The 13,644-nt window shown below is 33.0% G+C and overlaps 1 protein-coding gene across 1 annotated transcript; it reads right to left on the bottom strand.

The window, feature by feature from the left end:
• Nucleotides 1-590: 590 nt before the first annotated feature.
• Nucleotides 591-5,494, bottom strand: LOC143045961 (ependymin-related protein 1-like). The gene is made up of 5 exons (XM_076218828.1): nt 5,157-5,494; nt 4,607-4,688; nt 3,461-3,571; nt 2,454-2,623; nt 591-1,551 (listed from the first exon to the last, which is right to left on the bottom strand). The coding sequence occupies exons 1-5, from the start codon at nt 5,454-5,456 to the stop codon at nt 1,489-1,491; spliced, it is 726 nt and encodes a 241-aa protein (XP_076074943.1). The 5' UTR covers nt 5,457-5,494; the 3' UTR covers nt 591-1,488.
• Between the last annotated feature and the right edge of the window lie 8,150 nt (nt 5,495-13,644).

Genomic DNA, 13,644 nt, shown 5'->3' with positions numbered 1-13,644 from the left:
ATATATGGTTAAAGAATGAATATCAAATTATATGGGTCATGGGCAGAGTTGTTATAAAATATCAATATGGCAGAGAAGTGGTTTCAAGTTTCATATAAAGGGACCTGACTGACATGAAATAAAAAAATCAAAGGAGTATCCCTATTTGTCTAATCTTCAATGTGAAATAAAACAAGTATACCAATATTGTGTAAATGTACAGAAATAGAATTTGCTTCAAGTAACAGAAATAACTACATTTGTGTATGTCACTAGTAACTTATTTAATGAGTATGTGGGTAATTAGTCCTATAACATATGACCTCCAGAGCATTATTTACTATTTCTATTTACTGTTCTGATAATTTTTTTTTACTATCAATGTGTCACACTTCGCATTCAAAAATTAAAAAAAATGAAAATATCAGTATAAAAACGTTAAAAATTGAATAAGAATGTGGAGTCATATGTTTATAGGACTAGTGGGGTATAAGAGCTTATTACAACAGGCTCTTCATAATCATTTGGTTTGAAAGGATACTAGTAGTCTGTATTCTTGAATTAGAAAAAATGTAATTGCAAGAAAAAAAAATACACATTAATTAGAATACTTTAGATCATTCAGGTAGTCTTTATTTAGTACGTACAAAAGAACAGCAAGTAGTCATTGGATATTGCAGATCATATAAATAGTCTTGACCTATTTATTATTACAAAAGAACAGCTAGTAATCATTGGATATTGTATATCATTCCAGTATTCTTGACCTATTTATCTGTACAAAAAAACAGACAGTAGTCATTGGATACTGTAGATCATTCAGGTAGTCTTGACCTATTTATTTGTACAAAAAAAAAACATGCCAGTAGTCATTGGATACTGTAGATCATTTAGGTAGTCTTGACTCTTGACCTATTCATTTGTATTAAAAAAAAACAGTCAGTTGTCATCTTCACTTCACACACTCATATACGAATATCAATTACATGCTTACGAGACATGTTGCAATGTTCAACTTATTACGGAATGTGAAAATCAAGACTTGCATAAAAAATATCCCAATATTAAAGGCAGTGGCGTCATTTTTCCTCAGAGCTTTCAGCTCTTTGATTTCTAAATGCCTTCAGATATTGGGCTGATTTTTTAGTACATGTATGTGAGTTAACCATGATGAGATAGCGATCAAGTTTAGGTTTTGTTCTGCTCCGCTAATTTTTGCCGAAATTACAGGCCTTGGACTTTAATATTAAAATTGTTGAAATTCACAGTTATAGAGACTTTTTTTCTAAACATCTTTAGATATTGGGCTGATTTTTGAGATGTGAGACTACCATCATGTTTGTGTCCACATGTGTTGTTGAAATTGCTGATTTTTCTTACTTTTTAAATACATCTTGTTTAATAATAAATATTTAACAGTTTACAATAAACAAACTTATATTAAAACAAATGATAATAATCATTACACACTTAATATGTAAAATGTTGACAGTAAAAAATGACTTCATGTTATCCATACAACATTCTTTTCTGGAATATTTCTGTAAGCACTGTCTCCAATTGTTGTGAAGTCTGAAAACAAATATGGATTCCTTGAATAATGTGTTAATTTACAGTAAAGAGTATTGTAACAAGAAAGTTCAAGCTTCAAAATCTATTTTTACTTTAAAATATACTAGGATATCTCATCATACACATTCTTAAACGTTGTTTTTAATTGCATTTTTGTATACCTGGTTTATTCTGAACAGTGCTTTGCCATATATATTCCATCTAGTTTCAATTTTACAATACCCAGTCTTTTAAACAAACTGTTCTTATCCAAATATTAACTTTGAGTGTCTAATGTTTTGTATTCACCATAACTTTGATCAAGACTTATAGCAGTTTGGATGTGGCTTTATTTTGTATCCAGTCCTGTTAAACACAGGTTAAGATAACATATATTGTGAAGCATTCAGATTACTACCAGAGGGTTGACTTATAATTTTACTTGCTCTGAGTACAACTCTGCAGCATGAAACAGACATTAGGTTGTCATACAGATTATGGTTAAAGTCCACTGGCATCATGTTTTTATTACCATAAAAACATGAGTATTGCAATGATACTAAATATTTGGATTTAAAGTCCCACAATTGCTCAAAAACAAGAAATGAAAAAATGAAAAAAATGGAATTAATCCAATATATAAGTCTAAATATAATTCAAAGAATGAGAAATATTGGCATGCATTATTGATTTTGATGAACAGCTGGTTGTTTTCACCACCTTACTTGAGATTGTCTTCTAGAGTTTAAACATATTTTATTGTTCAAAATGACAAATGGATCAGACACAAGTTTTACAACTTAGTAATGTCTTCTCCAAAATTTCTTCTATGATTGGTTACACCAACTATTACTTGGTTGTATTTTAGATGAGATATCCTCCAAAAGACCGTCTTTCAACAATTGGATTACGAAATATCTCACCTTGCTGTTAGATTGTTTTCTTGACGTTTTAAGACAAGAAGACGGAGGAGTAAATATTGCTGGGTTTTTTATTCGTGGTACTGTACTCAACACATCTAAACTAAAAACGCTGCCACTGTCTGGATTGTCAGATCCCACTAAATATACCATGTGTACAGGTAAACAGCTGTCTACAACAACAACAACAAAACAATTTGAATTATTTGCATTCCTATCATACACTATACTTAATATACGTAATACTATAAAAAAACAAATACTATAAAAAAACAAATCCGAATACTCATACTTTTTTATTTGCAAATGTTTTATTCTCTAAGCAGTATATTCATTGGACCGCTGGTCGAAAGTCATAAATCAAATGAGACCAAAAGTCTGGGTTACATACTAAAATTGAGGGAAACACATCTATAAGAGGAAAACAACGAAACACCAGAAATACTTAAGTGAATAAAAAATAAACAACAATGCAACATACACATTATGAACTACAAGATAACAACTGCCGTTTTCCTGACTTGGTACAGGACATTTTAAGAAAAAAATGGTGGGTTGAACCTGGTTTTGTGGCTAGCCAAACCTCGCATTTTTATGGCAACGATAAATATAACATTAAAATGATAGCATTACATGATAGGAATACAGTACAAATAAATACACTTGAACATTCGGGACAAATACACAAATAAACAATACAATAATACATTTCGACATGTTAACCACAGAATAAAAACGAACACCTAAAACTATAGTATTTTGACATTTTATCTGTGTTTATATTATCTCCTATCAATTAACGGAAAATTTTGATACTGTTCAAGATCAGGTTTGTAAAACTAACCAATATAGGATGAAACAAAATTGGTGTGAATGACTATTTCTTTTTGTACTCCTAGATCCAGGAGAGCGATACATAGCATCAAGTATTATCATATAATTCAAAAGATGACATTTTAAAGCCCGGTGGATTATGGTTAATAGTTTACATAGAAAATTATACAACTGACCTCGTTGAATGGTTCCTCGTACGTTGTTGAAGCTCTCAGATAACGTCAGTATATAAGTGTCCGTGATAATATTATCTCCAACTTTTCCACTGCTCTTTAATATTCCACTGTCTTAAAAACATTAAAATAGCTAAATATTTGCATTCGATTTAAAAAAAAAATCAAGTTTATTAACTTTTGGAATTATTTTGTTGTTTTGTGTTTTACTTTTTTCTACAAGACGCATTTATGTATATGAAGGAAATTGAAGACATAACTGGACTCTCTGCATAACATAAAATTTATTTTACAAAGACCCTCCGAACATTATGAAATGGCAGGGTGAGAATGACTCATGGGGACTTACTCTATATACTAGTATAACGGTTTGGGGATAACTTGAAATACAATGTTTAAGGTCAAAGGTGAAGGTCGTATATAGGTGAATACTGATATTTTGACCCTTACGTAATTGGTATGCATTGAAGATCACGATCATTGCTGAAGACACTGTTCATCCGTCTTTGCTCTTTAAGTTTTGACAATTTAAACATGCCATTCGTGATTGGAAATTTTAAAAAAATCTATGAATTGTTTTATAGTAGACTCAATCCTTCTAAAAAGTACCCTTCTGTTTTGACAACTACTAGTATACATGTAAGTATATAATAACGTAGAAACTTTTAGTTCATCTAACTGACTTTGACTATAGTCACTATAGCTAAGGAGTGGTGCACGTTACAAGTTCAGTCCTGAGCGAGAAACTTGAAGGAGTAGAAAAGAAGTTTTTAAGCTTCGTTTCGATACTTAATAGAGGGGGCAATAGGGGTACGTTAACATGTTAACAACACCTAGATTTTGGCAAAAACAGTTAACAACAAATTTTAAAAATGCTGATAACAGTTAAAACAGTTAACAGTTTAAATTTATCTCAAATAACAGTTAACAACACATTAAAAAAGGCCAAAAAAGGTTAACTTAAAAAAGTACTGCCCCCTCTTAATAAATATCAACAACAGTTTATAATCCTAATAGTAAAACGTTGTAGATTGAATATGTTATGCCAACTCCAAGCATATGGTGGCTTTAATATCTGTCCTGGATGTTTGATAAATTATCAATGTGTCAGTTTATCATGCTAATAAAAGTTATTTTTGAATTCTTTACCTTGTACGCATTGTCTGGTCATATTCTGATCTATCTTGGATTTTTCACAAGAGCCATCACTATCGATTGCATACTGCATGTTCTAGAAAAGGGTATAATAAAAACAGTTACAATATGCCAGACACGATTTTTGTTTTATTTGTATGATATTTCATGATGCTTTTACTAGCTATACAGTAGCCTTTAATTTCCAACTAAAACTGTAGGAATCGCGATAAGTCTAAATTATAGAGTAAAAGCACACTTACTAGATTAAACAAGAATGTGTCCATATGTACTCGGAGGATGCCCCAAACGTACTATCATTTGCTGTGTTCAGTGGACCGTGGAATTGAGGTCAAAACACTAATTTGGCATTAAAATTAGAAAGATCATACCATAGAGAACATGCGTACTAAGTTTTAAGTTGATTGGACTTCACCAAAAACTTTAACCTGAAGCGGGACAGACGGACGAATGGACGCACCGACCAGAACACATATAAATGAGGCATAAAAATACTATCCGCAGAGTAAAAGATTAGAATAAGCGAAACTAAGATAAAACTGACCTTTTTGTAGTCAAATATGTAGGTTTTGTTGAGCGGTTCCGGTTTAGGGATCAATGGACTAATTTCAGTCCCTACAATAGTGTAAAACGCTCTAGAGTTGGTATAGTCGTACGATACGTTTACACTTCCATTGAAATACAGATACAGCGTATTGGAGTCAATGAAAATTTGCATATAATCCAAATACATATGTCCTTCCCATTGGTCTGGAGCACAGCATATTGTTCCATCTACACCGTTATGAACCACCACAGTTCCTAAAGAAATGACTAGTAATAGAAAATGTGAACAAAACGACATTATACGTATGTATTAACCTATCGTAACATTGATTAAGTGTCCGTAGTCCACTCGAGGTTATCGTGTATCTTCTTAAACAATTAGGGAAAAGAGAAAAATGGGTTAAATTTGATAGATTAACCCTAATTCTAGACAAAGTGATAGACGTAAATATTTAGATTAATATCTAGATCTGTTTTATATCGGTCGGTTGATGTATCAAATCTTCGATCATTTAATGGATAAATATGAAATAACAAATCATATGATTTTTTTTTAACTATTGCTTAATTTTTGGTCTTTTTGACAATCCGACATGCAAATATCCTTTCTGAAAAATCAGCCTTCTTGCGATCTGTTGCGGCAGATTTCAGCCTTCATAGACCGATCCGAACCCCTCTTCTTGGGAAAAAATTGGTTGATTATTGTAGCCTGTATCTTGAGAAAATGCTCGATGACCTCTCAATGTTATATTGTATGCAGATATCTGATATTACGAAGTGTCAATCTGGCATATGTCCAAGACATAATTTTCATGGTTCAGCGACTGCTTGAAATAAAAGGAGTGTTTTGTCTTGTGAATTTCTCACTCGATTTATAGGATAACCATATTTGGTATATGGATTCCTTGCAACGTCTACATGTCCGTCAAGCAGGGTTGACCTGACATTAACCTCATTTTCTGGATCAGTGACCAAGGTTAAAGTTACGCGATTGGTCAGTTTCTCAAATACTATAAGCAGTTGGTCAATTATATGTGGTGTGTTGGAACAACTGCAATAGGCTTGTCAGTCTGGCAGATTTATCCGAACTTGACCTTGGCTTGGTCTGTTTTTCCAAGTACTATAAGCAAAAGTTAACTATATTTCGAACGACTATGTGTACATGTCAGTATGGTAGGTTTCATCTGACCTAGAACTCATTTTCATGTTTAATGTAACGGTTATTTTATTCAGCTTGGTCTGTTTTTTCGAGTACTACACGCAATAGTTTCAACTATAACCAGTGGCGGATCCAGAGGGGGGCGTAGAGGGCGTACGCCCCCCTTTGCTCGGACTTTTTTTTTTTTTTTTTTTTTTGGTAAAATGATTAATCAGACTAGACTTCGTGAACTTTGCCATTTCCCGTGTACTGTAGTATTTAATTTTTATGCGACAATTCTTTACTTATAAAGATATTTTTCGCTGGAATTTACTGATTGTCAAAGTCATGTTGGAGTTGAACAGTTCGTCGAAAAAAAACGTCGCTTAGTCATTTTGAAATTCAAATTACAGTAACACATTGCTTAGGCTGAAGATGACAATCATGACACATCCAAAGCGACACAGGATTGAGCAAGAACGTATTAACTTCTATTTCACTATTCCACCAAACAATCTATAGACTATTACACTCCCATGAAAAAAAAGTTCCACGGCAATATTATTTACCTACGAAAACATGTTTAACCCCAAACGCCCCAGCGAATTTTAAAATAACATAGCTGGATAATGATCCCCAGTCAGTATAAGCTCTAGATATATTTAAAGTCATTTATTTGAGGAGACAGTCTGAGATATTTGAGAGAAAAAAAATAACTCTGATTTTTGCCTTAAACAAAAATTCTGGTTGTATCTGGATTAACAACAATAATCATGTCCACTGTTTTTGCTATTAGAAACAAAAATTTCCAACAGAATTATTTAGCATTAAATGAACATGACGAATAAAAACGAGCATTTTTTTTGGTGGCAGGGGTTTGCATGTCTGTTTCGCCGAACTGATATATTAAATACTATTTTCAAGACCAGACTGCAACCTGCCTGATGGGTGTGGCCTTTATGTCTCCATTTGTCGACCGTCATTCATAAATTCGTTGTCATTTCAGACTCATTCTTAGCCTTTGGTTGATTTGGAACCCCTCACTTCCCTTAATTTTGTTGGGTGAAACATATCAACGAAACATTTGGATAAGAAATTGCTTGTTTGTCATTTTTAACTTGTGCCGGCCGTATTGTAAATTTCATTGAATACCCCGGCGTATATCTTGTTTACAACAAGAAATCTGTGAAGTTAATATGATAACTTAACTTACAACAAAACAGCGAGAATTTTCCATGTCTATTTTCTATTGACAAGTCCCACATCAAATTTATCAGTTCATAGCTTTGGATCCATACTATCATTTTATGATAGACAATTAATAGAGAGAATACAGCATCGAAAATATCCAACCCTTACACTTTACAGCAGCTACAAAATATACATGCCCCACGCCAGTAACCGTTTGAAAAGTGCATATTACACTTATTTTATGTTTTTAGCCCCCAAAAGGTCCCAAAATTTTTTCGCCTCGCTCCGCTCGGCGATCTTTCAAAACTTCGCCCCCCCTTTCCAAAATCCTGTATCCGCCCCTGATAACTGGTGTATGGAATGACTATAATGTGTACATGTCCGTCTGGCAGGTTTCATTTGACCTCGACTTTATCTTTATGGTTTGGTCTGGTCTATTTTTAAATTACTACAAGCAAAAAGTTAAATATGTATAGTGTATGGAATGGTTAAAAGATGTGTCTAGTAGGTATTATGACCTTGGGCTCATTTGTCAATGTTCAGTTTTTTTAATTACCATGACCAATAGGTCAATTACAGTTTGGGTATAAAAAAACTAAGGTATATATGCATCTTACCTCAGTTTCTGCGATGCTATTAAACTATTTGAAGATTTTCAACACGAAGGATCCGTAAAATGATACCTAGGTTGGGTTAACTCTATGTCATGCAAAACCAACAAATCTTTGAAAAGAAACAACACATAGACCACTTTTATGCCCCAATGATTTTGGCAGAGAAATTTCACATTTTATAACTTTGGAGAGAACTCTGATATAGTGCAAGGATAATGATGGACAGAGTTATCACTTAGAAAAGGTGAGGTAAATGGACAATTGGCTTCAGATTTATAAAATTTACCTACCAACATCAGTGCCAAAGAATGTTCTCTTAGGTATCCAACTTTCTGTGGCGCATTTGCATCTAGTTATGGTCTCCCAATAGATTATTTGTATGCCCCACCTACGATAGTAGAGGGGCATTATGTTTTCTGGTCTGTGGCTCCGTTCGTTCGTCCGTGTTAAAGTTTTTGGTCAAGGTAGTTTTTGATGAAGCTGATTCCAATCAACTTGGAACTTAGTACACGTGTTGCTTATGATATGATCTTTCTAATTTTACAGCCAAATTAGACTTTTGATCCCAATTTCACGGTCCACTGAACATAGAAAATGAAAGTGGGAAATTCAGGTTAAAGTTTTTGGTCAAGGTAGTTTTTGATGAAGCTGAAGTTCAATCAACTTGAAACTTAGTACACTTGTTGCTTATGAAATGATCTTTTTAATTTTAAAGCCAAATTAGACTTTTGACCCCAATTTCATGGTCCACTGATCATAGAAAATGACAGTGGGATTTTCAGGTTAAAAGTTTTTGATGAAATTGAAACTTAGTACATAAAATTATGTTCTCTATAGTATAATCTTTCTAATTTTAATGCCAAATTAGATTATTACCCAATTTCACGGTCCATGGAACATGGAACCAGATGCTCCGCAGGGCGCAGCTTTATACGACCGCAGAGGTTGAACCCTGAACGGTTGGGGCAAGTATGGACACAACATTCAAGCTGGATTCAGCTCTAAATTTGGATTGTGATTAAATAGTTGACACAGCATAGGTTTCTGACACAGAATGAATGTGGTCTAATGAACTTAAAAAAAAATGTTTGCCTTTGAGCAATTCACTATGCTGTTGAATATTAATCCTCTCAAAAAAATGTTTGAAGAAATTTTCTTTTTATTTATGAAATCTGAAATGAAAAAAATTGACCCTCCAATTTTTTTTTCACATCCCCCTTTCCCTTATTTCAAAACTGATCTCAATTCAAATTTCTAATGAAGTTTGCAACAATAACTACTCATTTAAATACATCATAAAATATTAAAATGTAAAAAAAGTGCTTGTTATCACTGAATGGTAAAGATTGTTTTAATCTATCAGTTGGTAGTAAAAGTGAATATACATTGTATATTGTATAAAACAATGATTTAAGTTGATTCAACTACTATTCTGGACAAAGAAAGATAACTCCAATTGAAATCCAATTGGAATTTCTTGCTATTGCACAATATTGTGCAATTAGATATTTCTTGCTATTGTAGAATACTGTGCAATTGAAAATATTTGCTATTGCACAATACTGTGCAATTGAAGATTTCTTGCTATTGCACAATACTGTGCAATTGAAGATTTCTTGCTATTGCTGAATACTGTGCAATTGAAAATTTCTTGCTATTGCACAATACTTAATATAATAATTTTGGATCCTGATTTGGACCAACTTGAAAACTGGGCCCATAATCAAAAATCTAAGTACATGTTTAGATTCAGCATATCACAGAGGCCCAATAATTCAATTTTTGTTAAAATCAAACTTAGTTTAATTTTGGACCCTTTGGACGTTAATGTAAACCAATTTTAAAACGGGACCAAAAATTAAGAATCTACATACACAGTTAGATTTGGCATATCAAAGAACCCCAATTATTCAATTTTTGATGAAATCAAACAAAGTTTAATTTTGGACCTCGATTTGGACCAACTTGAAAACTGGGCCAATAATAAAAAATTTAAGTACATTTTTAGATTCAGCATATCAAAGAACCCCAAGGATTCAATTTTTGTTAAAATCAAACTAAGTTTAATTTTGGACCCTTTGGACCTTAATGTAGACCAATTTGAAAACGGGACCAAAAATTAAGAATCTACATACACAGTTAGATTCGGCATATCAAAGAACCCCAATTATTCAATTTTTGATAAAATCAAACAAAGTTTAAATCTGGACCCTTTGGGCCCTTTATTCCTAAACTGTTGGGACCAAAACTCCCAAAATCAATACCAACCTTCCTTTTATGGTCATAAACCTTGTGTTTAAATTTCATAGATTTCTATTTACTTATACTAAAGTTATGGTGCGAAAACCAAAAAAAATGCTTATTTGGGTCCCTTTTTGGCCCCGAATTCCTAAACTGTTGGGACCTAAACTCCCAAAATCAATACCAACCTTCCTTTTGTGGTCATAAACATTGTGTTTAAATTTCATTGATTTCTATTTACTTAAACTAAAGTTATTGTGCGAAAACCAAGAATAATGCTTATTTGGGCCCTTTTTTGGCCCCTAATTCCTAAACTGTTGGAACCAAAACTCCCAAAATCAATCCCAACCTTTCTTTTGTGGTCATAAACCTTATGTCAAAATTTCATAGATTTCTATTTACTTAAACTAAAGTTATAGTGCGAAAACCAAGAAAATGCTTATTTGGGCCCTTTTTGGCCCCTAATTCCTAAAATGTTGGGACTAAAACTCCCAAAATCAATCACAACCTTCCTTTTGTGGTCATAAACCTTGTGTTAAAATTTCATAGATTTCTATTCACTTTTACTAAAGTTAGAGTGCGAAAACTAAAAGTATTCGGACGACGACGACGACGACGACGCCAACGTGATAGCAATATACGACGAAAATTTTTTCAAATTTTGCGGTCGTATAAAAAGATAGTACGAGTGGGGCATCCACGTACTTTGGACACATTCTTGTTGTATATGCATTAATTTGGTAATTGTTAAAGGCTTTAAAGTAACTTGTTATATGTCAACATAATTCTCCTTGTATAGGCAATAACTCATTTGTCAAGTTTCCATAAAACGACTCTGGAAAATTCTATTTTTATGGCAAAATTAAAGGAGAATCAGTTCTGCGATTCGTGTCATAATTAAGGGAAGATGTATAAAACAGCATGAGGAAATTAGCGAGTAAAACAAGGGTGAAGATACCTAAAAGTTCATCCAAACTGCAACAAGGAGAAATTGGCAATATTACAAAAAGTGAAAGATCATGAAAAGAAAGGGACCGACCCACAATCCTTTCAGACCATAACCCCTGTACAAATTTTGTAACCATGTTTCCTTTACTTGTTCATTGGATGTACTAGCCTTGCTAGGACTTTTTTTCAACGTGGTAACGTAAAACATTTGAAGTAACTGTTTGTTGTACTCGTGTGTTGTCCTATATTTTCAAGTCATAGTTGGCATTACCGAATACTCCATGAACTTTTGTAAGAAAGAAGGATACAATGAATGGACATTGGACATGTGCCCAATCTACAAAAGACCTTATATTAACTGAAGTTAAAAAGGCACTTGCTTGATAAAAACAGGCCCAAGGGGTCATGATTTTTTCCTTCATTTCCCTAATAAAGCATACAATTCAATAAAAACCAGATGCTCCGCAGGGCGCAGCTTTATACGACCGCAGAGGTTGAACCCTGAACGGTTGGGGCAAGTATGGACACAACATTCAAGCTGGATTCAGCTCTAAATTTGGATTGTGATTAAATAGTTGACACAGCCTAGGTTTCCGACACAGAATGAATGTGGTCTAATGAACTTAAAATACTTTTTTTTCCTTTGAGCAATTCACTATGCTTTTGAATATTAATCCTCTCAAAAAAATGTTTGAAGAAATTTTCTTTTTATTTATGAAATCTGAAATGAGAAAAATTTAACCCCCCCCCCTTTTTTTTTCACATCCCCCTTTCCCTTTTTCCAAAACTGATCTCAATTCAAATTTCTAATGGAGTTTGCAACAATACCTACTCATTTAAATACATCATAAAATATTAAAATGTAACAAAAGGTGCTTGTTATCACTGAATGGTAAAGATTGTTTTAATTTATCAGTTGGTAGTAAAAGTGAATTTACATTGTATATTGTATAAAACAATGATTTAAGTTGATTCAACTACTATTCTGGACAAAGAAAGATAACTCCAATCAATCGAAAATTTCTTGCTATTGCGCAATACTGTGCAATTGAAAATATTTGCTATTGCACAATACTGTGCAATTGAAGATTTCTTGCTATTGCGCAATAGTGTGCAATTGAAAATTTCTTGCTATTGCACAATATTGTGCAATTGAAGATTTCTTGCTATTGCTGAATACTGTGCAATTGAAAATTTCTTGCTATTGCACAATACTTAATATAATAATTTTGGATCCTGATTTGAACCAACTTGAAAACTGGGCCCATAATCAAAAATCTAAGTACATGTTTAGATTCAGCATATCAAAAAAGCTCAAGAATTCAATTTTTGTTATAATCAAACTCAGGTTTAATTTTGGACCCTTTGGACTTAAATGTAGACCAATTTGAAAACGGGACTAAAAATTAAGAATCTACATACACAGGAAGATTTGGCATATCAAAAAACCCCAATTATTCAATTTTTGATGAAATCAAACAAAGTTTAATTTGGACCCGATTTGGACCAACTTGAAAACTGGGCCAATAATCAAAAATCTAAGTACATTTTTAGATTCAGCATATCAAAGAACCCCAAGAATTCAATTTTTGTCAAAATCAAACTAAGTTTAATTTTGGACCCTTTGGACCTTAATGTAGACCAATTTGAAAACGGGACCAAAAATTAAGAATCTACATACACAGTTAGATTCGGCATATCAAAGAACCCCAATTATTCAATTTTTTATGAAATCAAACTAAGTTCAATTTTGGACCCTTTGGGCCCCTTATTCCTAAACTGTTGGGACCTAAACTCCCAAAATCAAACACAACCTTCCTTTAGTGGTTATAAACCTTGTGTTTAAATTCCATAGATTTCTATTTACTTAAACTAAAGTTATGGTGCGAAAACCAAGAATAAGGCTTACTTGGGCCCCTTTTTGGCCCCTAATTCCTAAACTGTTAGAACCAAAACTCCCAAAATCAATCCCAATCTTCCTTTTGTGGTCATAAACCTTGTGTCAAAATTTCATAGATTTCTATTTTATTAAACTTAAGTTATTGTGCGAAAACCAAGAAAATGCTTATTTGGGCCCTTTTTGGCCCCTAATTCCTAAAATATTGGGACCAAAACTCCCAACCTTCCTTTTGTGGTCATAAACCTTGTGTTAAAATTTCATAGATTTCTATTCACTTTTACTTAAGCTAGAGTGCGAAAACTAAAAGTAATCGGAAGACGACGACGCCAACGTGATAGCAATATACGACTTAAAATTAAAATTTTTGCGGTATAAAAATTGTGGAATGGACAAATTAACATCAATGAGCAAAATAACAAAACTCCATAGCAAAATCAGAAGCTCAAAGTGAAAC

This window comes from Mytilus galloprovincialis, chromosome 9 (genome assembly GCF_965363235.1).
Source record: "Mytilus galloprovincialis chromosome 9, xbMytGall1.hap1.1, whole genome shotgun sequence".
In the NCBI taxonomy this organism is placed as follows: domain Eukaryota; kingdom Metazoa; phylum Mollusca; class Bivalvia; order Mytilida; family Mytilidae; genus Mytilus; species Mytilus galloprovincialis.
This window is presented reverse-complemented; position numbering and strand designations above follow the sequence as displayed.